The 27,432-nt window shown below is 40.6% G+C and overlaps 1 protein-coding gene across 1 annotated transcript in view; it reads left to right on the top strand.

Moving 5' to 3' along the window:
• The first annotated feature begins 4,805 nt into the window (after nt 1-4,805).
• The window catches only part of LOC118855500 (solute carrier family 5 member 4-like), a 55,153-nt gene continuing 32,526 nt past the window's right edge, over nt 4,806-27,432 (top strand). Inside the window, exons 1-6 of the mRNA XM_036765608.1 lie at nt 4,806-4,944; nt 14,462-14,468; nt 18,260-18,320; nt 19,038-19,142; nt 21,248-21,307; nt 21,744-21,848. Coding sequence (XP_036621503.1) covers nt 4,806-4,944; nt 14,462-14,468; nt 18,260-18,320; nt 19,038-19,142; nt 21,248-21,307; nt 21,744-21,848 — 477 coding nt within the window. The remainder of the gene's footprint in view (nt 4,945-14,461; nt 14,469-18,259; nt 18,321-19,037; nt 19,143-21,247; nt 21,308-21,743; nt 21,849-27,432) is intronic.

Raw genomic sequence — 27,432 nt, 5'->3', positions numbered from 1 at the left:
CATATCATTAAATGTCATTTATAGACATCAAGTAATTAATGTAACATTTTGTTTCAGGTTAAGGAAGTTATATTTAATTCATCTTAAGAGAGAGGTTATATTTTATAGAGCTAGAAAAATAAGAACAAAATTCAACTACAAGAACAAAAGGTCCACAACGTCAAAAGAATTAATGAAAGAAGTGCTAGGGAAGGCGAGTCAAATTTATAAGAATGCAAGTCATTCCCCAATTGATAAATGGTCAAAGACATGAACAGGGAGTTTCTGTGGAAGAAATTAAAGCTATCTATAGTCACATGAAAAAATTCTCTAAATCATTGTTGATTAGAGAAATGTAAATCAAAAGAACTCTTAGGTTCTACATCACACCTATCAGATTGGCTAATGTGACAAAACAGGGAAATTATAAATGCTGTAGAAGATGTGGGAAAATTGGAACACTAATGCATTATTGGTGGAGTTGTGAACTTATCCAACCATTCTGGAGAGCAATTTGGAACTAAGGCCAAAGGACTGAAAAATGTGCATACTCTTTGACCCACTTCTAGAGTTGTATTCCAAAGAGATCATAAAAATGGTAAAAGGACCCACATGTACAAAACTATTTATAGCAGCTCTTTTTATGGTAGCCAAGAGTTGGAAATTGAGGGGATGCTTATCCATTGGGGAATGGCTGAACATGTTGTGGCATATGAATGTAATGGAATACTATTATGCTATATGAAATGATGAGCAGGCAGAATTCAGGAAATCCTGGAAAGACTTATATGAACTGATGCTGAGTGAGGTGAGCAGAACCAGAATATTGTTACAGCCACATTGTGTGATGACTAACTTTGATAGACTTAGCCCTTTTCAGCAATGCAAGATTCTATGACAACTCCAAAAGGCTCATGATGGAAAATGCTATATACATCCAGAGAAAGAACCATGGAGTCTGAATGCAGACCAAAGCATGCTATTTGCTCCATCTTGTTTTGTTTCTTCTTTCTTGTGGTTCATTCCATTGGTTATAGTTCTTCTGTATGTGAAAATACATTTACTGTGAAGGTATATGTAGAGCCTATATCAGATTGCATGCTGTCTTGGAGAGAGGAGAGGGGAGGGAGGGAGAGAAAATCTAAAACTTAAAAGCTTGTGGAACTGAATGTTGAAAACTAGAAATAAAGAATTTTTTTTTAGAAAACAGAGAGATGCTAATAGTTTAAGGGTAGACAGAATGGGCTTAAACCTGTCTCCTTGTGTAACAACAATGTCACTTGCAGCTACTGTGGAGGTGTGAGGCCAATTAACACCAACACACAGGAGGGCTGCTAGCACAGGTTCTTTGATCTGCTTTTCTAAGGAAAACAACTTAAAGGGGTTTACAATCTCACTTTAATCAAACATACATATATCATTCACTTAGTTCAGGGGAACAAGTCAGCACCCTGAGAAAACACAAACAGAAATTACAAGAAGAAATCATATAAACAGAGCAAATAACACAAATCAGCAAACAGGGCTTCTAACTGTCTGACCATAGCAATACATATGTAGTTACCAGAGAGAGAAGCACTAACATCTCGGTTTTCAAAGCTGGGGGGGTGCTCCTTAACGGTTACCCAGGCTCTCTCATCTTGCCCAATCACACGCTCTTCCAATGAGTAAGCCCCCAAAGCAAAAATGCTAACCTCAGAGTATATGTATTGTTTCCAATCAAGGACTCTTGATTCAATCAAAGACAAGCCTCAAGCAAAGGCACTTGATTGCCTTAGTGCTGAGAAGCACTCCAAAAAAACCAGCAAAATGTCCCACTTTGCTTGCCATCGCACCTTGAAAAAAATACCATGTTTTATTTACATAAATTTTCTTGACATTATTGTGTTGGCAACATGTTTTAAATGTAAAATAGTTTCCTGTGTGGATATAAGATCCTTGGGTCTGTTTTATATATTTAAATATATGAATGAGCAATGAGTGCAGAACTGAGTCAAAAGTTTTACAATCACCAACAAATACAATTAAGTATGTTATGGCACTTTGGAGTAGCTTGTGCAATGATTACTAGATAGATAAAAAGCTGTCCTTTATAGCCCTGGAGTTTTTTTGGCATACATCTTTTGCTCTTTACCAAATTCCTTTCTTGTAGATTTTTTTCTAGAAGGTAAGCTAGGCTCTGATCCTTTGCAAGGCACCTAAAGCTTTAATTGGACTATATTTGTAGGGGTCACTGGTGTTCTCATTCTTTGGTAATAGACATGCCATGCCTTTTCTTAAGAGAGACAGTAGTGTCTGAGAGTAAGCTAATGAAATGCCTTGTTAATAATCCATGCCCACTTCCTTTTCAAAATCATTGAAGCTTTTGGAGCTATTTTTATCCTGTTTCATTCTTAGTAATAATTTCTGGAATTTGTACTGAGTGGAGAATTTCAATGATCTCAGGGTCTCCAACTTTCCCTTCTTCAGATTTTAGTCATTCCTCAATTCCATTCCTTACTTTAACTGATTAAGATTAGAAATGGAGTTATTTTTAATGGTTGCCCTGCACCACCTGGCAATATGTTGTTGTGTTCTTGAAGCTAAGGGTACCACTGGGAAAAATGCAGTATGAGCCTTAGCCTATGGTGACTGATATAGGTTTCTATTTTTGTTATGAGATATTCCTGATGTGCAATGAAAATCTTTCTGTTTTCAGGCCACTTTATTGGTGCTTTGCTTGCTTTCATGCTCAGACATTCGCACTGAAGCAGTTTTAGCCCATAGGATATTTGTATTTTTGATTTGTCCTGTTGTAATCTTGCTTTGGAAGCATCCAGTTGCTCAGTGGATGGAGAACTGGTCCTGGAATCAGGAAGACCTGAGTTCAAATCCAGCCTCATACACTTCCCAGCTGTGTGACCCTGGCCAAGTCACTTAACCTCTGATTCCCTGACAAAATAGATCCACTGGATTCACTGAAGAAGTATATGGTAAACTACCCCAGTATCTTTGCCAAGAAAACTCCAAATGGAGTCACAAAGGATCAGTCAGGACTGAACAACAACAATCTTGTTTGATCGGAACTAAAGAAAGAACCAAAACTATCTATCGAACTGAACTCACAACAGTTTTACTTAAGACCAGCCTACAACCCTAGGTAACTGTGCCTGTTTCTTAGATTCATGAGAGCAGTTTCATCCTGCTGCCTGGGGTCTAGCCCAAGCAGTGATGTCTCCAGAGCTTAATTTAGTAGAAGTCTGGGATTCTTGTCAGGCCTTCACATTTACTTTAACAGTCTCGGGGCACATGGACATTCCCCTGGCTGGCATTCCTCCTCCTTTTCTCTTGCACTGCTTTCTGGCATGGACTTTGAGGGATTTATCATTATCACCAAATGCTATGCACAATTTCATCGACGGCTACAAACCTGAAGTTCATGTTTTTCATAGACATCACATCCAAGATACTCAAAGTCTCCAAACTACAACTCCAGTTCACTTGACAGATGAGCAAGGCAAACAGGGTTAAATGGCTTGCCCAGGGTCACACAGTCAGCTTATCAGAGTAAGACCGTGAGCCCAGATCTTCCTGTTCTTGTTGTCCTTACTATTAATAGCCAGCATTTATGTGCACTGTAAGATTTCCAAAGTGTTTTATATAATGTCATTTAATTAGAGGGAAAATATACACACGCAAACATAAAGATAATATCCAATATACGTGGTCATTGGGGAGGGAGAGGCAAAGGGCTATGTGAAGAATGAGCTGCCAGAAGTGCACCGATAAGCAGGAAAATGGTCAGAGGAGGCAGCAAGGATGATGAAGGCCCTTGAGACCATACCCTTAGAGGACTGACCGAAGGAAAAGGCAATGCATAGCCTGGAGAAGAGAAAACTCATGGGAGCTGTCCAAGTATCTGAAAGACTGCCATGGGGAGGAGGGATGAGTTTTGCTCTGCCAGGTCCCAGGGAGGCAACACAGGGAGCCAAGGGCTAAAGTTGCAAAGAGGCCAATTTTGGCTTGATTTGAGGAAGAACTTCCTGACATCAATGAGCGCTGTCCCACAGAGGAAGAGGCTGCCCCCAAGGGAGGTGGGAGGGCCTTCCTGGGGACCTTTAAGCAGAGACTGGAGGTTTTGGAGGGGATCCTTGGTCTACCCCACAGAGTTAAAACATGGGGAGAATGGCCAGGCCATATTGTGAGGACTGCTCATCAGGCTCAATTTGGCATCCTCTTGTCCAGGGAGGCACCAGCTGCCATAGGATCAGGAGAGTTCTGACTGGTCAGCACGGGGGGCTCAAGTTAGAGTTTAATTCTGCCAACATTGATGCCCATCCCACTCCCCCAACTTAATTCCTCTGGTAGTGAAGCTGAAGGAGGCTGGAGGGATCAATCCTTGGTACCTAGTCTATCCTCCTTGCTACCTAGTTTACCCTCTTCCCATTCCTCCCACCACTCCTTTTTCCTGGGAAGCATTCCCCCTCCCCCCTCCGCAGCCCTTCAGACAGACTTCTTTCCTTTAATGGGTCACTAGCTGGGGAAGCTTCCCCCTTCCTTCACACCCTCTCCCCCTGAGCAGGGAAAGCCCCGCTGTGCGCAACCTTGGTACTACCCTACCTTGCCTTGCCTTTTTTCCATTGCCCCTAGGGATTCTGCCCTCCTCTGCTCTGCCCTCCTTCTCTGCCCTCCGCTCGGCGGACGGGACCTGGGCTAATCATTAACACGGATTACAGAGGGGCCATAAAGCCGCAGGCAGCGAGCCGCGGGACTGCACGGGACTATCTGTCTGCCGGTGAGGACCACCCTGCTCCGGCGAAGAGAGGACAGAAGCCGCTGCTGCCACCATGGACGCCACTGTGAGCCCCAGTGTTTCGGCGGGAACCCCCGCACGACCCCACTCGTCAGGCAGCACCAACAATGCTGCGGACATCTCAGTCATTGTCATCTACTTCGCGGTGGTCCTGGCTGTGGGGTTGTGGATACGTGGGGGACCCAGGGCAAGGCATGGAATTGGTTGGGGGAAAGGGGCATAGCAGGAATGAGGCAAGGGGCCTGAATTTGGAGCTCTCTCAGTTACAACAATGCTTATTACCTGGGGGACAAGCCCCTTCTTTCCTCTGGGCCTCGGTTAACCCTACTGTAAAATGAAAGGGATGGACTTCTGCCTCTGACATCTCAGGACCTAATATCTCTCCTATCTGTAACATTCCATGTTCTAAGGTTATCAGGCTTGGACATCCTCCATTCTAAAGTCTCCTCCAGCTCTAATATCGAGTGAGTCTATTCTTTGACAGTGGAGTTTTAGGAAGTGGGAATGGAGGTGGGGAAGCTGAGCCAATGTCATCAATTTATTCCAGCGGCAGCTGGCCAGCTGTGTCCTCCCCTCCCTCAACAGGGGACAGGGCAAGGCATTCAACATGCCAGAACACTGAGGAGAAACAGAAGAAAAAATGGTCTTGTCTCAAAGTGTTCAGCAGGGTGGGGTGGAAAGATGTATATAAGGGCCTAATTTTCTGATTGCAGCTCTGTGGGACCATGAATAAGTCTCTTCCCCTCTTGGAATCTCAGTTCTATACCACCTATCCTGCAGTCTTCAGGGAAGGACTTCTGTACATCACCGAGCTTCATAGAAATGGGAGGTATCTGAGTTTCACCTTCAGGCTTCAGTTTCCTCATTTGTAAAGTGAAGAAGAGAAACTATGCTCTTCCCAGTGAGCTGGGTTGACCCCGGAAAGTGAAGGGTTCTGTCTCACTGGAGGTGTTTAAATGAAGATTGAATGACTGTCTGGGATCAGAGATTTATGAAGGGACTTCAGCAGTCATCTACCACAAACCCTCATTTTACACATGAGGAAACTGAGGCCTAAAGAGTTGTGACTTGACCAGAATAACAACAAGCATCAGAGCTGGGATTTGAACCCAGGTCTTCCAATTGCAAATCATATGCTCTTTTAAAATTAGAGCAGAACTGACCCACCCCTAACATAGACAGATACCTGGAGAGTGGGATCTCCAGGCAAAAGGTGTTGCATCCTCATTCTCTGGCTCTCAAGCTCCTAAGCCACCTTGCATTAATTCACATGATACAGACCGCCCCCTTCACCTGCCTGTGCTCAGGTGAAACCCCTCCCATCCTCTCATCACCACCTGTCTCAGGCATGCCCCTTCACAAGTCCCTTGCATCTTTCTGTTTAGTCTCCTCCCCCTCGAATTCTATTGCTCACAAACTCCCTTTGATCCCAGACTTCTTCCTGCTGCCTTCCTTCTATCTTCTGGCCTTCACAGAGACCTGGCTCCTCCTCCTTCCTTTCCCCACCCCAAGAGACCCTGCATTCCTGGTCACTCTTTCCAGGGCTAGGTGAACCTTCTTTCCTGCTCCCAGAAGGAATGGAAACACTCCTTGTTTCCTTTCAGCACTCCCAGACCCTTCCTCTGCCATCATCTCTCAGCTATATCCTTCTTTGGGGTTTGTACAATAAGTCCCCTCCTCCCATTCAAAGCCTGGGCAACAGTTACCTACTGGCCCCCAGAAATTCAGGACCTGGCTCAAAGTCTTCTTCTCCATGTCATCTTTGCCCTTCTACTTAGGGACTTCAACATGAATGTTAATGGCCCTTTGAGTAGCCTGGACAACCTGGTGGCCAGCCTTCTCTATTCCCATGACCTGTTCCTCCACTCTACACAAGACTGTCATAGTATCATAAAGGAGGGCTTGGAACAGGGCTTAGAGACCTGTAAAGTTCCACCACCTCATTGTACACATCAGGAAACAGAGGTTGAGGGAAGTTAAGTGATTTGTCCAAAATCACACAGTTGTGATCACAACTTACAAAAGTGTTCCACTTTTTGAATGGAGAATTCTGAAATTCCTCTGTGCAAGACCAGCACTTTCTGTAAACATATCTCTCTTTGTCCTTCACTCCTCCTAAATCTATTCCTCATCCTCTCCATTATATCCAGGCCCTTTGACTGCTCTGGCTACTTTTTCTTCTCTTTCAATTCTTTTTTTTAAATAATATTTTATTTTTCCCCAATTACATGTAAAACAGTTTTAACGTTGATTAATTTTTTTGCAATTCAAATTCTCTCTGTCCTTCCTTTTTCTGTTCCCCATTGAAAAGGTAAGCAATTTGATATAGGTTATACAGGTGCAGTCATGCAAAACATAGTTCCTGTTAGTCATATTATGAAAGAAAATAAGACAAAACCCCCAGAAAAATAAACTAAAGAAATGTGTGCCTTGATCTGCATTCAGACTCCATGAGTTCTTTTTCTGAGGGTGGATAGCATTTTTCATCACAAGTCCTTTAGAATCGCCTTGGAGCCTTGTATTACTTACAATAGCCAAGTCATTCACAGTTGATCATCATACAATGATGCTGTTACTGTATACAATGTTCTCCTGGCTCTGCTCATTTTACTTTGCATCAGCTCATGTAAGTCTTTCCAGGTTTTTCTGAGAACATCCTGCTCGTCATTTCCCATAGCACAACACTATTCCATCACAATCACATACAACTTTTTCAGCCATTCCCCAATTGATGGACATCCCCTCCATTTCCAATTCTTTGCCACCACTAAAAGAGCTGCTGTAAATATTTATATGCATATAGGTCTTTTTCCTTTTTTTTATCTCTTTGGGATGTAGACCTAGTAGTTGTATTGCTTGGTCAAAGGGCATACTTCCAAATTGTTCTCCAGAGTGTTCGTATCAGTATACCATGTCACCAACAGTGCATTAGTGTCTCAATTTTGCCACATCTCCTCCAATATTTGTCATTTTCCTTTTCTGTCATATTAGTCAATCTGATAGGTGTGTGTGGAGAGGAGTAGCTTCAGAGTTGTTTTAATTTGCATTTCTCAAATCAATAGTGATTTGGAACATTTTTTCACATGACTATAAATAGCTTTGATTACTTTGTCTGAAAACTGTTTATATTCTTTGATAATTTATCAATTGAGAAATGGTTCTTATTGCTACAAATTTGACTCACTTCTCTATATTTGAGAAATAAGGTCTTTAGCAAGAAATCTATAAAATGCCCTTCACATTGATTATTTAGTATGCATTTCTCTCCATCCTATTTCCCCTGTTTATCCAACTCTCTTTTATCCTGTCCATTCTCAAAAGTGTTTTGCTTCTGACTTTACCTACCCTAATCTTCCTGCCCCCCTTATCCCTTTCTACGCCTACTTTCCTGTAGGGTAAGATGTATTTCTATACTCAACTGAGTGTGTATGTTACTTTTTCTTCAAGCCAATTCCCATTAGAGTAAGGCATACATGCTCCCCTCTCACTTTCTCCATCTTCCCTTCCCCTGTAAAAGCTCCTTTGTGCCTCTTTCATGTGAGATAATTTACCCCATTCTACCTCTCCCTTTCTTGTTCTGCCACTGCATTCCTCTTTCTCATCCCTTTATCTTTTTAAGGTAATTATCCCATGATATTCAGGTCACACTCATGTCCTCTATCTACGTATACTCCTTCTAACAGTCTCAATGAGGAAAAAGATTTTAGGAGTTAGAAGATTCATTTTCCCACACAGGAATGTAAACAGTTTAATCTTATCAAATCTGTTGATTTCTCTTTCCTGTTTACCTTTTTATACTTTTCTTCAGTCTTGTATTTGATTTATTATCATCATTTTTTAAGTTTTTCAATTTATTTTAAACTTAAATACAAAATAAGAGAAGAAAAAAAACCATTGCTATGTACACAGAAGAATGTAAGAGAGGATTCATTATAAAGCAATAAATTTCCATTTCAAGGAAATCTACATAATAAATCTTACACATCATTTTAAAAGTTGTCCACATTTTCTTTGCTTGCTTATAGGTTTTCTTTTGCCCTCTGCTGTGCACTTTTTACTTTATTTTTTCCCCTTCCCCTCCCCCAAGAAGGCAATAACTAAGCACAAATATGTTTGTTTGTGTATATGTGTATATATATGTATATATATACACACACTGTATATGTATATATATACACACACTGTATATATATGTATATATGTACACACACATTATATATAGAAATACACACATACCTACATATGTATATATGTGTATACATACACAAATAGACATACATGCATACAAACATATACATAGATATCCATATGCATATATACATATATACACTTATATACACATACATACATATACATGGATATCCATATGCATATACAAGTATATACACTTATACTTACAACATACATACATATACATGTGTATATGTACATATATGTATATGTATATATATGACCATGTTATGCTTATTACACCTGTGATCTGTTTCTCTGAAAGTGGATAGCATCTTCCTTCATAAGTCCAAGTCTTTCCATATTTTTCTACATGCAACCAGATCATCATTCCTACACCACAACAATATTGTGGCCCAGTCACATTCTCTCTGAGAGACTGTCTATAAGAATTTTTTCCTCCAATTATCTGTATTCCCTCTCTTCTGGGCTATGTAGGTTTTATTTATAGAGGAAAATTTTAATTTAAAATAATCAAAATTATCCATTTTACACTTTACCACTGCTCTTATCTTGTAATATGGTTTAAGGTCTGATACTATTGAATTTAGTTCCTTCACATCTTTTCCCCCTGGTTTACTTGGTTTTCATATTCACTTCCACACAATTTTGAGTTCCAAATTTTCTCCTCGTCTCTCCCCTCCCCTCACCCTGAGATGGTGTGTAATTTGATATAGGCTCTACATATACATTCATATTAGTCATGTTGTAAAGAAGAATTAGAATCAATGAGCAAAACCAGGAGAAAAAAGAAATGAGGGAGAGAGAGAGAGAGAGAGAGAGAGAGAGAGAGAGAGAGAGACAGCAAATAATATGCTTTAATCTGCATTCAGACTCCATAGTTCTTTTTCTGAATGTGGACTTCATTTCCCATTATGAGTCCTTTGGCTTTGTCTTGGACCCTTGCATTGCTAAGAAGAGAAGAGTATATCAAAGTTAGTCATCGCACATTGTGGCTGTTACCATATACAACGTTCTCCTGGTTCTGCTCACTTCATTCAGCATCAGTTCATTCAAGCCTTTCCAGGTTTTTCTGAATTCTATCTGCTCAACATTTCTTTTCTTCCTTTTGAAATATAATTATTTTTTATTATGCCTATTAATTTATTTTTGGTTTTCAACATTCATTTCCACATGATTTTGAATTCCAAATTTCTCCCCATTTCCCCCTCCCCCACCCCAACTTACATTCAGATTACCCCTTCCCCCAATTTACCCTCTCTTCTATCACTCCCCCTTCTCTTAGCCCCTTCCCTTCTATTTTCCTGTAGGGTGAGATAGATTTCTATGCCCCATTGCCTGTATATCTTATTTCCTAGTTGCATGTGAAAACAATTTTTAACATTTGTTTTTAAAACTTTGGGTTCTACATTCTTTCCTTTCCTCCCTTCCCACCCACCCCCATTGAGAAGGAAAGCAATTCAATATAGGCTATACAGGTGAAGTCGTGTAAAACCCTTCTGTAATGGTTATGTTGTGAAAGACTAACTGTATTTCCCTCCATCCTATCCCATTCCCATTTCTTCTATTCTCTCCTTTGACCCAGTCCCTCCTCAAAAGTGTTTGCTTTTAATTATCCCCTCCTCCAATTTGCCCTCCTTTTTATCATCCCCCCCTTATCCCCTTCCCTCTTGCTTTCCTGTAGGGTAAGATATATTTTCATACCCAGTTGAGTGTGTATATTATTCCCTCCTTAAGCCAAATCCGATTAGAGTAAGGTTCACTCACTGCCTCTCACCTCCCCCTGCTTCCTCTCCAATGAAGAAGCTTTTTCTTGCCTCTTTTATGTGAGAAAATTTACCCCATTCTAACTCTCCCTTTCTCCTTCTCCTAGTATTTTCCTCTCTCTCACCTCTTAATTTTATTTTTTAGATATCCCTTTATATTCATGCATCTCTCCAATACACTAATACTGAGAAAGGTCTCATGAATTATAAATATCATCTTTCCATTTAGGAATGAAAACACTTCGACTTTAATAACTCCCTTTTTGATTTCTCTTTCTTGTTTACCTTTTATGCTTCTCTTGATTCTTGCATCTGAAAGTCAAATTTTCTGTTCAGCTCTGGTTTTTTCATCAAAAATTCTTGAAAGTCCTCTATTTCATTGAATGTCCATTTCCCACGAAGGTTTGTGCTTAGTTTTGCTGGGTTGGTGATTCTTGGTTTTAATCCTAGCTCCTTTGGCCTCCAGAATCTCATATTCCAATCCTTCCAATCCCTTAATGTAGAACATGTATTGTAGATGTAATGTAGAATCTTGTATTATCCTCATTATGTTTCCACATTACTTGAATTGTTTCTTTCTGGCTTCTTGCAATATTTTCTCCTTGACCTGGGAACTCTGGAATTTCACTACAGTATTTCTAGGAGTTTTCCTTTGGGGATCTCTTTCAGGAGGTGATTGGCGGATTCTTTCAATTTCTATTTCATGCTCTGGTTTTAGAACATCAGGGCAGTTTTCCTTGATAATTTTGTGAAAGATGATGTCTAGGCTCTTTTTTTGATCATGGCTTTCTGGTAGTCTAGTAATTTTAAAATTCTCTCTCTTGGATCCAGGCCAGTTGTTTTCCAATGAGATATTTCACATTGTCTTCTATTTTTTCATTCTTTTGGTTTTGTTTTACAATTTCTTAATTTCTCCTAAAGTCATTAGCTTCTATTTGCTCCATTCTAATTTTTAAGGAATTATCTTCTTCAGTGAACATTTGGATTTCCTTTTCCATATGACCAATTCTGCTTTTAAAGGCATTCTTCTCCTTATTGGCTTTTTGGACCTCTTTTTCCATTTGGGTTAGTCCAGTTTTTAAGGTATTATTTTCTTCAGCATTTTTTGTGGTATCCTTTGTTGACTCATTTTTCATTATTTTCTTGCATCACTCATTTCTCTTTCCAATTTTTCCTCTGCCTCTTATTTGATTTTCAAAATTCTTTTTGAGCTCTTCCATGGCCTGCAACCAATTTATATTTTTCTTAGAGGCCTTGGATATAGGAGCTTTGACTTTATTTTCTTCTGGTTGTATGTTTTCATCTTCCTTGTCACCAAAGTAAGATGTATAGTCTGATTTTTTCCCACGGTTTGCTCATTTTATCAGCCAATTGCTTGAATTTTAGCTCTTTGTTAAGGTAGGACTCTGCTTCCAGGGTGGAAGGCAAACTATCCCAAGCTTCATGGGTTTTCTGCAGCTGTTTTCACTGATACTTCTAGGGTCCTGTAAATATTAAGCTCTTCCAAGATAGTATGATCAAAGGAGAAATGTTTACTCTTCTTCTGGCTTGTGCTCTGGTCAGTGAGTGACCACCAGCACTCTTTTCTGCTTTGGAACTGTGAGGAGGATTTACTCTCCACTGCTGCCACAAGCTCTGCCAAACCAGAACTTTTCCTCACCCAGGACTGCCACCCAGGACTGTGACCTAGATCTAAGCATGGGCAAAGTAAGAGAAAACTGCTTCAGTGCCAACAAAGAGCCTATGAAATGAAAGAACCTATGATTGGTCCAGCACTCTGCACCACAAATAGCTTTCATCACTCTCACATCCTGTCTGTAGCTTCTTACAATGACATAGTCTGTTAAATGCCAATATTTGCTGTGATGGTGTATTCATGAAATTTTATTGCATTTAGGTAAGCAGAAGACAGTGTGGTAATGAGATGGTCATGAGATGCACAAGTTTTCATTAGCAAGTGACCATTGCTGTTGTGTCTGACTCTATTCCTCCGAAGAACTTCCTGCCATGTCTAGTCCATTAAAGATAAATACTGTATAAAAGGAAGGTCCTCTCAGAGGGAAGGCTCTCATTTCAAGAAGGACCTTGCAGAGATAATATCTGAGTCTTGAGAGAGTTCAGGGGAGGTAATAGGGGAGGCAAGGACAGGAAAAAATCCAGGGATGGGGACAACCAAAAAATGTACATAACTGGGAGCTAGATGATTCTATCTGAGAAAAAGCTGGGAGGCTAGTGTAGCTGGAGAGGAACAAAGTCTTAGACTGAAAAGTTTCAGGGGAAATGGGAAAGGTCTTGTAGGGCTTCAAATGCCAAACATAAGACTTTCTATTTCATCCCAGAGTTAATAAGGACTGAGCCACTCAGGTAGAAGTCAGAGGTCTGCCTGACAACCCCAGCAGCAATCATTCTTTATTTAATTTACCTTCGCATTTGGTCATTCAAATTTCTGTCAGAGACAAAATGCTTCTCAAAGGGCTTTGCTCTTTTTACAACACAAATAGAGACTTAGAGCCAAGATGGCACTGTGAAATGAAGGGCCTACTGGACCTCTCTCAAAAATTGTCAGATACCTCTAAAAAAAGCAAATCTGAGCAGATTTGAGAGAGTTAGAAGCCACTAGTAGACTGAGTGGGGTAGGAGTGCTGGGTGTGCAGAATGGCACCAGACAACACCAGAACAGGAGCAGCAGTAGAACTCAGCCAGTGCACCATACTGGGAGATTGCTGGTGCACAAAATGCAGGAGGAGGAACAGGTCCAGGCCCAAAATACCAGCTATGGCAGCAATCCCCAGGCCTTGCAGCCCAAGACAGGAGTTTGTTGGAGCTATGGGAGAAGAGAGAAATAAAAGCATAAAAAGGGGGGAAATAGGATGGAGAAAAATATAGTAATCATAACTATGAATGTGAATGAGATAAACTCTTCCATAAAATGGAGGCAGATAGCAGAATGTATTAAAAACCACAATCTTACAATATGTTGTTCAGAAGAAACACATTTGAAACAGGGGGATACACACAGGGTAAAGGTAAAAGGCTGGTATAGAAAATATTATGCTTCAGCTAAAGTAAAAAAAAGCAGGGGTAGCAATCCTAATCTCAGACAAAGCAAGAGCAAAGATAGATCTAATTAAAGGAGATAAGGAAGGACACTATATCCTGCTAAATGGCACCATAAACAATGAAGTAATATTATTACTTAACATATATGCACCAAGTGGTATAGCATACAAATTCTTAGAGGAGAAGTTAAGGGAGTTACAGGAAGAAATAGACAGTAAAACTATACTAGTGAGGGACCTCAACCTCCCCCTCTCCGAACTTGATAAATCTGACCTCAAAATAAACAAGAAAACAGTTAAGGAGGTGAATAGGATTTTAGAAAAGGTAGATATGTTAGAACTCTTAACTGAATGGGGATAAAAAGGAATATACCTTTTTCTTAGTGGTACATGGTACATACGCAAAAACCGACCATGTACTAGGGCATAAAAACCTCATAATCCAGCGCAGAAAGGCAGAAATAGTCAATGCATTCTTTTCAGATCATGATGCAATTAAACTTATTTGTAATAAAGGAAAATGGAAATATATACAAAAATTAATTGGAAACTATATAATCTAATCCTAAAGAATGGGTCAAATGACAAATCATAGAAGCAATTAATAACTTCACTCAAGAGAATGACAGTAATGAGACAACATACCAAAAACTTATGGGATGCAGCAAAAACAGTTCTTAAGTGAAGTTTTATATCTATAAATGCTTACATGAATAAAATAGATGAAAAGGAGATCAGTGAATTGGACATGCAACTTCAAAAGCTAGAAGAAGAATACATTGAAAACCCTCAATTAAATACCAAACTAGAAATACTGAAATCCAAAGAAGAGATTAATAAAATTGAAATCAAAAAACTATTGAACTAATAAATAAAACCAAGAGCTGGTTTTATGAAAAAAAATAACCAATAAAATTGATAAACTTTTGTTCAATTTGATTTAAAAAAGAAAGAAGAAAACCAAATTACCAGTATCAAAAATGAAAAAGGGTGAATTCAACTCCAATGAATAGGAAATTAAAACAATAATTAGCAATTATTTTGCCCGATTGTATGTCCATAAATGTGACAATCTGAAGGAAATGGCTGAATATTTACAAAAATATAAGTTGCCCAGGTTAACAAAAGAGGAAGTAAAATGCCCAAATAACCCCATATCAGAAAAAGAAATTGAGCAAGCCATCAATGAACTCCCTAGGAAAATATCTCCAGGGCCAGATGGTTGTACATGTGAATTCTATCAAACATTTAAAGAACAATTAATTCCCATACTTTATAGACTATTTGGACAGTAGGTGAAGAAGGAATTCTACCAAATTATTTCTATGACACGAATATGGTACTAATACCTAAACCAGGAAGAGTCAAAACAGAGAAAGAAAATTATAGACCAATTTCCCTAATGAACATTGATGCAAACATTTTAAATAAAATATTAGGATAAAATTGCAGAAACTTATCATGAGAATAATACACTTTGAACAGGTAGGATTTATTCCAGGAATGCAAAGCTCATTCAATATTAGGAAAACTATCAGCATAATTGACCATATCAACAGCAAATCCATCAGAAACTGTATGATTATCTCAATAGATATAGAAAAAGCTTTTGACAGAAAACAACATCCATTCCTATTAAAAACAGTAGAAAGCATAGGAATAAATGGTGTCTTCCTTAAAATTATAAGTAGCATCTACCTAAAACCATCAGCAAGCATTATATGTAATGTGGATAAGCTAGACGCATTCAATTTGGTACTAGAAATGTTAAGTGTAGCAACAAGAGAAGAAAAATAAATTGAAGGAATTAGAATAGGCAAAGAAGAAGCTAAGTTATCACTCTTTGCAGATGATATGATGATTTACTTAGAGAATACTATAGAATCAAGTAAAAAACTACTTGAAATAATAAAAAAACTTTAGCAAAGTTGCAGGATATAAAATAAACCCACATAAATCCTTCACATTCTTATATCTTACTAACACATCCCAACAACAAGAGATAGAAATAGAAATTCCACTTAAAGTTACTGAAGATACTATAAAAAATTTGGAAGTCTACCTGCCAAGACAAACCCAGGGCCTATATGAATGTAGTTATGAAACACTTTTCATAAAAATAAAGTCAGATTTAAATAAATGGAAAAACATCAGTTGCTCATGGTTGGGCCAAGTTAATATAATAAAAATGACAATTTTAATTAAATTAATTTACTTGTTCAGTGTCATACCAATGAAACTACCAAAAAATTATTTTACAGAGCTGGATAAAATAATAAGAAAATTCACCTGGAAGAACAAGAGGTCCAGAACATCAAGGGAATTAATGAAAAGAAATGCTAGGGAAGGTGGTCTAGCCATACCAGATATTAAACTGTACTATAAAGCAGCAGTTATTAAAACTGCTTGGTACTGGCTAAGAAACAGAGTGGTGGATCAGTGGAATAGGTTAGGTACACGAGACACAGTAGTCAATGAGTATAGCGATCTACTCTTTGATAAACCTAAAGAATCCAGCTTCTGGGCTAAGAACTCACTACTTCACAAAAACTGTTGGGAAAATTGGAAAATGGTAGGGCAGAAACTGGGCATAGATCAGTATCTTACACCGTATACCAAAATAAAGGCAAAATGGGTTCATGATTCAGGAATAAGGACTGATACTATAAGCAATTTGGGAGAGCAAGGAATAATTTACCTGTCAGATTTATGGGAAAGGGAAGAATTCATGTGCCAACAAGAGATAGAGAGCATTAAAAAATGCAAAATGGATAATTTTGATTATGTTAAACTGAAATATTTTTGTATTAAAAAAGTCAATGCAACAAAGATTAGGAGGGAAGCAGAAAATTGGGAGAAAATCTTTACAACCAGTGTCTCTGATAAAGGCCTCATATCTAAAATATACAGGAAACTGAGCCAAATTTATAGGAATACGAGTCATTCCCCAATTGAGAAATGGTCAAAGGATATGAACAGGCAGTTTTCAGAGGAAGAAATTAAAGATATCTACAGTCATTAAAAAAATGCTACAAATCACTATTGATTAGAGAAATGCAAATCAAAACAACTCCCAGGTACCACACCTCTCCTGTCAGATTGGCTAACATGACATAACAGGAAAATGATAAATGCTGGAGAGGATGTGGGAAAATTGGAACATCGTTACAATGTTGGTGGAGTTGTGAACTGATCCAGTCATTCTGCAGAGCAGTTTGGAACTATGCCCAAAGTGCTATAAAAATGTGCATACCCTTTGACTCAGCAATACCATTTCTGGGGCTGTATCCCAAAGAGATCACACAGGTGGGAAATGGACCAGTATGTACAAAAATATTTATAGCAGCTCTTTTTCTGGTGGCAAAGCATTGGAAATCAAGGGGTTGCCGATCAATTGAGGAATGGCTAAACAAACTGTGGTATATGAATGTAAAGGAATATTATTGTGCTACAAGGAATGAGGAGCAAATAGACTTCATTATAACCTGGAATGATTTATATGAACTGATGCTGAGTGAGGGGAGCAGAACCAGGAGAACATTATACATGATTACAGACACATGGTATCTCTAAGGACTAACTTTGATAGACTTGACTCCTCTCATCAGCGCAAGGTTCAAAGACAGCTCCAAAAGACTCATGATGGAAAAAGCTATGCACATTCAGAGAAAAAAACATGGAGTCTGAATGCAGATTGAGGCAAACTTTGCTCTCTTTTTTCCTTCTTTTTTGGTTTCATTTCTCCTTTCTCATGATTCATTCCATTGGTTATAATTCTTCTTTACAACTGGACTACTACGTAAATAAGTTCAATGTGAAGGTATACATAGAACCTACATTGGATTATATACCATCTTGGGGGGAGGGGGGAGGAGGGGGAGGGAGAGAAAATTTGGAATCCTAAGACTTGTGGAACTGAGTGTTGTAAACTAAAAATAAAAAATAAATTTATATTTAAAAAACAACACAAATAATTCAAACCTGTTCGAAGAGAAAGGGGACCAGAGTTGGGAAAGGAAGCTCGACTGGATGACTCCTTCTGAGTCTTAAGATTCAGGGATTCTATGTTTTTTAATGAAGCCATACAGGGATAGAGTACATGTCCTTGAATTGGAAGGACCTGTGTTCAAATCTGATCACAAACACTTAATAACTGTATGACCTTGGGCAAGTCACTTAAACCTATTTTCCTCAGTTTCCTTATCTGTAAAATGAGCTGGAAAAGGAAATGGTAAACTGCTCCAGTATCTTTGCCAACAAAACTCTAAAGAAGACCATGAAGGGTCAGACAGGACTAATTGACGAAACAACAAATACTGAGATTTGTTCATAGCACAATATGACCGCATGATGGTGAGAAGAATCACCCTTTGCTTCTTTCACCTATTAGTAGTGTGTGTGCTGGCTCTGCTGTGTCTTCAGCTCTGATATCTTGTGTCCTGTTTGATCCTTTCTACCCAGGCCGTGCTGAGGACCAATCGAGGGACAGTGGGAGGCTTCTTCCTGGCTGGCAGGGACGTGGTGTGGTGGCCAGTGAGTATGTCCCTCTCCATCCCCTTGTTATTGAATTGAACAGTGGCTTTCTATACCCTCTCCCAAGCCCCTTACTCAGTGAGGACCAGCTCAGTTCGGAAATAAAGTCAAGAGGAGATAGGCTGGGCTTCCCTTTGGACCTCATCCAGAGCTTGACCCATTTCTCTTTAGGGAAAGGAGCCCTGGGACTTTGCCCAGAAATCAGAAGAGGAATAAAAGTTAGGAAAGGGCTATGTGCTTGAGAGAGAGGTTCAGTGAGGCTTTGGGTTCCAATCTCCTCCTCTGCCCCTTCCTCAGTGTTATTTCTTGGTCTAGGATTTTTCAGCCCCCATTATTATTCAATAGAAAGACAAATTAAAATAAGAGTCATACATTAGCTTAGTAGAACAAGAACCAGTGACAGGTAGCAGAATGGCCAGGGTGGAAAGGAGCAGCAACCTGTTCTTATGGTAGAGGGGAGGGAGCCAAGTGACCAAGTACCATTAACAATCCCAAGAAAAAGTGAGTTTGAATCCCCCCTCTGCTACTGTCTAGCTGTGTGACCTAGTGCAGGAGCTCTCCCCTCTGGGCCTCAGTTTCCTTCTCTTCAAAATGAGGCAATTGGATTAGATATTTCCAAAGGTCTCTTCCATTCTCATGTCCATGATCTTACATTCCTATAAAAGTCTCTGATGGTTTCACGGTCTGATGTCAGCATGTTCTTCCTCTGGTTTCCAGATCAGTGCCTCTCTCTTTGCCAGCAACGTTGGCAGTACCAATTTTGTGGGCCAGGCTGGGACTGGCGCAGCTTCAGGAATTGGTGTTTCCGTCATTGAGACAAATGTAGGTGATGCATCTGAGACACTGAACAGGAAGTGGGACAGTCTGTCTTGGAAAGTAGTGAGCTTCTCCCAACCCCAATACTGGCAGTCTCCAAGAAGAAGCTGAAAGAACAACTTGATAGCAATATTGGAGCAGGAATTCTTGGTCAAGTCTGGAATAGGTTAGAGATCTCTGACATCCCAGAATTCTGAGTCATCTATGCACCTACCCACACCCCAAACTCTGATCTACTCTCATAAACCTCCCTCTGGACCTTAACTCACATGAAAATGCTGACATCTGATCACTTCTAGACTGTTCTAGGTGGACGGCGTCAGCTTCCAATCATCTTATGTATTCAACCAGCATTCTGAAAACACCTACTATGTGCCAGGCACTGTGCTAGGTGCTGTACATGTAGAAAGAGGATGAAAAGAGCCCCTGCCTTCAGAGAGGGTACATTCTTCTGGGTGAAACAACACCCTTAGATACAATGAAATACAAAGTAATTTTAGGGGGCATAACACCTGCGGGATGGAAGAACCGGAAGGAGGGAGCATTGACTTGAGTTATAAAGGATGCTAGGAATCACTCTTCAAGGCCAGGGTGAGGAGGAAGAGCATTCTAGGTATGGAGAAGGACCGTGTAAAGAGAGAGATCGAACATGGGGCATGTGCATAAGGTGCAGCAAGTCCGTCAGTATGGCAGTAGAGGCAAGGAACTCGAGGCAGGAGGAGAGAAAGTGACTCACCTAGGGTCACTCAGCCAGTAAGCATCAGTCAGGACATGAACCCAGGTCTCCTGATTCTATATCCAGAGTTCTGTCTATGACACCAAGTTGTATTCTAGGTTACTCAAGTTGGAAGGGACCTTAGAAATCTTGTAGCCCAGAGGTTCTCAAACTTATTTGGCCTACTGCCCCCCTTTTAAAAAAATACTCAACACTCACCTGGAAATATACTTTCTTTACCCCTTTAATGTTTTTTTAAAATTTGCATCATTTAAAAATGTATGATTTTTTAAAATGACCCATCTTAAATTTAATAATTTGTGGTAAATTTGTATTTTTCCCTGCTTTGAAATTTTGATTATGCAATATTGAGTCATGTAACTGTATAGCATGCATTGTAAGCAAGTCATTACATGCACATATTAATGAGGATGCACACTGGACTTTCCGACAATGTGTACACACTTGCCTACCAACAGTTGCTTAAGACCAGTCAGCAGACTTGACCATAGATTGGTTATAACTTGCATTTTGTGTGTTTGTTTGGAAAATTATGTAATCACTGTGACTTTAACAGTGTTACACAACAGATGACATATGTACAAATGGTTTTTTAAAATTTCCTTCTCTTCTCTTCCTTCCTTACACTTCCACAGGCCCCATATTTTTATTCAATGCCCCCTAATTGCACCTGAGTCTGCGACTGCCAACTTGGATCATTCCAGCACCCCCCAGGGGCGCGGTGTCTCCCACTTTGGGAATCTATGAAGTTGGCCCAACCCTTTCTTTTTACAGAAGAGGAAACTGAGACCCAGAGAAAGTAAAGGACTAGACCAAGGTCTAATGTTCCTCCTTCCAGAGGTTGCATTTTAATAGGGGGCCTTTGTTGTTCAGTTATCTTTCAGTTGTATCCAGCACTTCATGACCCCATTTGGGGTTTTATTCACAAAGATACTGGAATGCTTTGCCATTTCCTCCTCCAGCTCATTTTACAGATGAGGGAACTGAGGCACACATCCAGTAAGTGTCTGAGGCCAGATTTGAAATCATGCAGAGGTCGAGTCTTTCTGATTTCAAGCCTAGTGCTCTCTACTGTGCCACCTAGCTGCACCAGGTGAATATTAAAGACTCCTTATTAAACACTAGAAAACATCACACTCAAAGGAATGACTTTCTCAAGGTGGAACCCATTTTGGCCTCATTGATTAAAGCTGCAAGAAAGTTCTGGCTTGGCAGCCTTATTTCCCAATGTCCCTTTAAATCATGCAATGCAAGTATCAAGTGAATAGAGGTGGAGGTGAGAAAGCTAGGATCTTGGGGAATGAAGCATTGTTTGAGTAGGATCAGTGAGAAAATAAGCCTGATTCCTACATGATCTCTTCTCTGTTTCTTGCAGGCAGTGCTATTGCTGCTGCTCCTAGGCTGGATCTTTGTCCCCATTTACATCAAGGCTGGGGTGAGTACCCAAAGGAAGGGGCTCTTTCTCTCCCAAAATCCTGCATCATCAATTCTCCCCACAACACACTTAGAAAGCTATCTGCTCATCTTTGTATAAAGCCTCAAATTTCCAAATCTCTTTAGTTACAACACTGGAAGATGCACTGTATGTGAGATTTTATTTTATCTTCTTAATTTCATAAATGAGGTAACTGAGACCCAGAGAGGCCAATTTACTTACCCAAGGTCACTTGAGGGGCAGGCCTTGAACCATGATCCCTGGTTCCAAATCCCACATTGGGATGGTGGCTTCCCAACCCAGCTTCAGGGGAATGGAATAGCTTGATTTCTGGCACAATGCTTCAGAAATGTCCCTATTCCCACAATCCCAGTGCCCAATATTCCCATGATGCTTTGTAGTGCAGTGTGACTCTTGCTTCTTCCTACCTGTGCAGGTGGTGACCATGCCTGAGTACCTGATGAAGAGGTTTGGAGGGAAGAGGATTCAAATCTTCTTCTCTGTCCTTTCCCTGTTCTCATGTATAGTCACAAAAATCTCGGTGAGTCCATCTTACCTCTGATTTTTGGTAGAATGTAAGTTCCCTGAGGGCAGGTGCTGACTCCTTTGTCTCTTTCTCTCCATTGCCTGGCACAGCTCCTGGCACAGAGTATGTACTTGGTAAATGTTTGTTGAATTTAATTTGGGGGCTGCTACCAAATGTAGAAAGCCTGGTGTGAGAGAGCAGGGAGCTGTCATTGTGTGTCTGGCTATGTGAGCTTAATACAAAGAAGAATGCCAATACAAGGAAGGAGGAACTGTCTCTGGCCCTAGAACAGAGAATCAGGAATCAACTTGTTAACTGATTGGATAACTGAACTTGGTGGGCCCTGTGACCTGTGTAACGATTTGGGCAGCTACCAACATAGCAGGCTGTTAGCACCAAGGCTAGGAAAACAATGAAGCTTACTGCAGGTGAGCAGCACATGGACCCTTTGTTTCAGTTTAGTCTGACTCTTTGTAACTGGCAATTTAAGGATAAAGAATTACTGATTACTGGTGATGGTTTGATAAGCTGGCCAACATCTTTTTACCTTTCAGTGGATTCCATTGGTTTTGGAGGAACAATCATGGGATCATAGAATTATATAGATTTGGAAGGTACCATAGAGATGATCTAGCCCAGAATAGTCATTTTCCAGATAGGGAAACTAAGGACAAGAGAGCCTAAGAGACTTGCCCAATGTTACACAAACAGCAAGTAACAGAGTTAGGATTTCGATTCATGTGCACTGAATTCATGAGCCCAGGGCTCTTTCCACTAAACTACACTGCCCCTGAGGACTCCAGGAAAACACTGTTGGATTTATTGAGCCCATTATGTGGATTTCCCAGGATAATCTTTCATGTGCCCTTCCAGGTCTAAAATGTTATGATTCTTGGCCAACTACCTTCTTTGTCTGTCTCTAACATCAAGTTCCCATGTCATGCACATGTCTAACTCTTCTGAAGAAAAATGACTGGTCCAGACATTTGCTTTGGAACTATGTCAGGTGCCCATGAATGAGTCACAGCCTGAAGGCGTGATGCTTCCCAGACCCAGTTCAACCAGCATCCAATGAGCCCTTACTACTAAAGTAAGATTATGAACTTGGACTAGTCCTTTCTTCTTGTGCCTCAATTCATCCCTGTGAAACAAAGTGCTTGAAATAGGTCAGCAATTCTCAAAATGTAGTCTGTGTCCCCCTGTGGGGTCCTAAGGACCCATATAGGAAGTCCATGAGGTCAAAACTATGTTCGTAATATCGACTAGATGGTGCAGTGAATAGAACACTAGGCCTGGAGTCTGGAAGTTGTTGTTTAGTTGTTTCCATTGAGTCTCACTTTTTGTAAACCCGTTTGGGGTTTTGTTGGCAAAGATACTGGAGTGGTTTGCCCTTTCCTTCTCCAGGTCATTTTACAGATGAGGAAACTGATTGAAACCGGGTTAAGTGACTTGCCCAGTGTCACACAACTAGGAAGTGTCTAAGGTCTGATTTGAACTCAGGGATATGAATCTTCCTAACTCCACGGCCAACACTCTATCCACTGCACCACCCAGCTGCTCTTGTCTGGAAGACCTGAGTTCAAATGCATCTTCAGACACTTACTAGCTATGCGACCGAGGTAAGTCACTTAACTTCTACCTCACTTACCTCAATTTGGAAAATGGAGATCATAATAATACCTACCTCACAGAGTTGTCAAGAGGATCAAATGCAATAATATTTGTAAAGACTTAGCATAGTGTTTGGCCCATTTTTTGTTGTTATATTGTCGATTAGCTGAGTCTGACCCACTGTGAACCAATTTGGGGTTTTCTTGGCAGAGACACTGGAATGGTTTGCCATTTCCTACTCCAACTCATTTTATAGCTGAGGAAACTGAGGCAACAAGTGTTAAGTGACTTGCCTAGGGTCACAAATCCAGGAAGTGTCTGAGGCCAGATTTGAATTCAGGTCCTCCTGGCTCCAGAGCCAGCACTCTATCCACTAAGCCTCCTAGCTTCCCTTATTTGTCCTATAGTAAGTACTTAATAAATACTTCCTCCGTTCATAATGATAAGAAGTTTCTATTGCTAATATGATACATATCAGTACATAAAAGCCACATAAATAAAGCTGTTTGGGAAATTCTCAGTAATTTTGAAGAGTGTGAATTGCCCAGAGACCAAAAGGATTGAGAACTGCTGGTCTAGATTATATCTAAGATTCCTCTTAGTTCAGACATCCTATCTTGCGTTTGTAAGCACTGCACCAGCCACAACTTGGGGTAAAGTTGTGGATGTTAGGAGTTTCCAAGAATAACAAGGAATGCCTTTTACTCTCAGGCAGCTTTCAGTCTAGTGAGGAAGATGGGACTAAGGTCCCTTTCATCTCTGACAGTCTGTGAGTCTGCAAATGGCCAAACACATGGTCTAGACACTAAAAGGAGAGGCAAATAATAGCCGAGAGTTTCTTGGAGGATGAACTGTCCAGCAGAAGAGTTTTAATTTTCTCTCCTAGACTGGAAAGAAAGACAGATTTTGGCTATGTCAAGTAAAACTTCCTAATAGAGCTGTCCAAAAGTGGAATGGATATCCTTCTCTCTCAGATTTCCTATCAAGGCTGAGCTCAGTTGTTGCTTCCTCCACAAAGTTTTCCTTGATTTGTCCCTCAAATATTCTCAGTATACTTTGCCTGGATCTCTTATTTGCCCCCACCTCAAATTATATTTGTGTGTATGGCCTACCTCCCCAACTAGACTGAAGATGGCAACTCTTTCATTTCAGTCTTTAGATCCCAGGAGCTGAACACACTGTAGGTACTTAATAAATGTTTACTGGATTGAATAGAAAAATGGGCTCCTTATCCCTGGAGGTATATGAGAAAGGCAAGATTCATGACCTCGAGGATGACCATGAACATGCCTGTATGGTTCAGAATCACACAGTATGAAAAACTCTCTAGGTAGAAGGCAGAAGAAGTATAACATTTATTTAGAAACCAGAGGATCAAATCCCAGGAGCAATAAACCCAATTTGATACAGCAGTAATTATATTCCAAAACCAGTAATCCCACCTCAATGTAGCAACAAGGAAATTATAATATAGTATTACAACAAAGAACCAAGTCATCTTGTACCGTCCCCTCTGCTATGGCCTTCCTGTAAACAAGCACTCATGACTCCTAACTGTCTGCTTGCCTGCATCCTCTCCCACAGTTCTGAAAGCCCTTTCAGTTCTCAGAGTCGTTGCACTCTCCTGAATTCTATGTATTCTCATTTCTCCAATCTCTCAATGCTGTAGATTTTCAGCTCTTTGATCTCCACAACTCTCTGGTGTGCACTCTCCACTCTGCAGTCTCTCTTGATGCTGGCTCTCTCAATGCCTGCTCTTCAAGTCCCTCTTGATGTCTGCTGCCTCAATGTCTTCTTGATGTCTGCTTCTAATTTGTGCTGCTTTCACACTCTTTTATATACAGTCCTAGCTGTCATCTGATTGGCTAGAACCCAGTGCACATACTTAGCACCTCTCCTTATGGCCCCGAGGGTTTCACACCTCTTGTGACCTAAATAGCAAAAGAGTGTGGGCCTGGGTCCTAGCACCTAGCACCTAGTAGCCCTATTGAATGAGTGGGGAAGATCTTTAATCACATTAATACTACAGGAGATTGTGGAGCAGAGCCTGGCTAACTACTTGCTGGAGCTCTCATAGAGGGGATCCTCAGTCAGTACACGTATGTCAGTCAAAATGAATTTATTAAGTGCCTACTATGTGCCAGGTATTGTGGTAAGTGCAAGTTGGAATAAATAGCCTCTGAGGTCCTTTCCAACTGTGGAAACCTGTGTTTCTGTGGCTAGGGAGTTATCAGTTTCTCTTTCCTTTCCCTTGGTTAGACCTGGGGTATTGTGTTCAGTTCTGGGCACCATAAATTATGAAGGACTTCAATAAGCTAGAGAGTGTCCAGAGGATAAGTGGCATGAGGACAGTCACTGGATCATGGGGCTAGGAACATCTCCGAGGAGAAAATCAAGTCAAGCCTTTGGGAGAGGAGGCACCCAGGCTAAATGTTCATAGGGAATATAAGAGGCAAGGCAATCCATTCCACTTTGGGATGGCTTTTGTTATTAGGAAGCTTTTCCTTACACTGAGCCAAAATGTGACCTTCTTTACAACCTCTAGCATTTTCTTCCAGCCAATGAGAAGAAATCAGATCCCTCCTGCAGACTAACTTCAGTTGGCACTGAGGTCTCCTCTTCTTGACTGAGCAGACAACTGCCCAGACCACAAGTCTGGGCATTTCTAGACTCATACAATGTCAGAGCTTAAAGGCTATCTGATCCTATCTCCTCAATTTACATATGGGGAAACTGTGGTCTAGAGAGGCCAAATGACTTCCTCCATGTCACACAGTTAGTCAGAAGTTATGGGATCTTAGAGGCCACCTATTTCAATCTTCTTGCTTTATAAAGTGCAATGTAGCATTTCAGGGTAAAAAGGCAGAAATAGCAGAGTCAGGACACCCTAGCCACTCTGCCCTAGTCACAGGCATCCAGGGTATGTGCTGGGTACTCCAGCCACAGAGACAGAAATGAAGCAGTGCTCTCCCTCTCTGAACTTAGATTCTATCAGAAGAGAGAAAGAGTAAACTCACTGGACAGAAAGAAGAAGCATTAGCCTTGTTCAGCTTGGCCCAGTGGTCAGAAGCAGGAAGAATGGAAGGAAATTTCAGAAAGGCAGATGCTAGGGTGATAGAGGGAATAACTGCTTACAGTTAGAGCATACAGGTAGATTGGATCAAAGGAGAAAGAGATGTCTTCAGGCAGAGCCTAGAAGAGTACTTGGAGAGTCCATTGAGATGAGGGTTCACATTCAGTTATGGCAGGGGCTTTTAACCTTCTTAGTTACTGTGGCCCCCTTGGATGGTCAGTCTGGTGAAGGCTTGGGACCCCTTCTCAGACTCAGCTTTGAAATGCATAGCTTGAGATGCATAAGGTTACAAAGGAAACCCATCCTTCTGTCTATCTATCTATCTATCTATCTATCTATCTATCTATCTATCTATCTATCTATCATTCATGGACCCCAGATTAAGAACCCCTGGTTTATGGGTGGCACTCAGTGACTACTGAGGTCCCGTGAATTCTTGCTCTCTGGAATTCTGGGCAGAGGTAAGAGTTGAAACAGGTTCTCCAGCACAGTGGGCAGGATGTGAATAGGAAGAGAGGGGAGAGCAAAGGTACGACATTCAGAGTAAAGTTGTTCCTCTCAGTACACAGGACAAGATGATGTTCTGAAGCCCCTTCCAGTTTTCAGCTAAACAGTATGAGCAAAGGTGTGGAGGTGGGAGTGAACTAGAGTGGGGACGTTCTTGGTCTTCCTGGGGCTGAGGGTTCATAGTAGGGAGGGAGAAGTGACAAGAGTGGACAGGCAAGTCAGGCCAGATTGTGGGAGGCCTTGAATGGCAGCTTCCCACTGATGATGTTGGCATGGCAGCCACACATATGGAAGTTCAACCTTGCCTCAGCTTGTGGTGAGAGGTTTTAATAGCTGTTAATCTCAAAGACATGACCTTTTGTTCACTTTTTTTTGCCCTGGGTGATAAGAGATTTTCATTGGGTTTAT

The sequence above is a fragment of the Trichosurus vulpecula genome, chromosome 1 (assembly GCF_011100635.1).
Source record: "Trichosurus vulpecula isolate mTriVul1 chromosome 1, mTriVul1.pri, whole genome shotgun sequence".
Taxonomy (NCBI): Eukaryota; Metazoa; Chordata; class Mammalia; order Diprotodontia; family Phalangeridae; genus Trichosurus; species Trichosurus vulpecula.
This window is presented reverse-complemented; position numbering and strand designations above follow the sequence as displayed.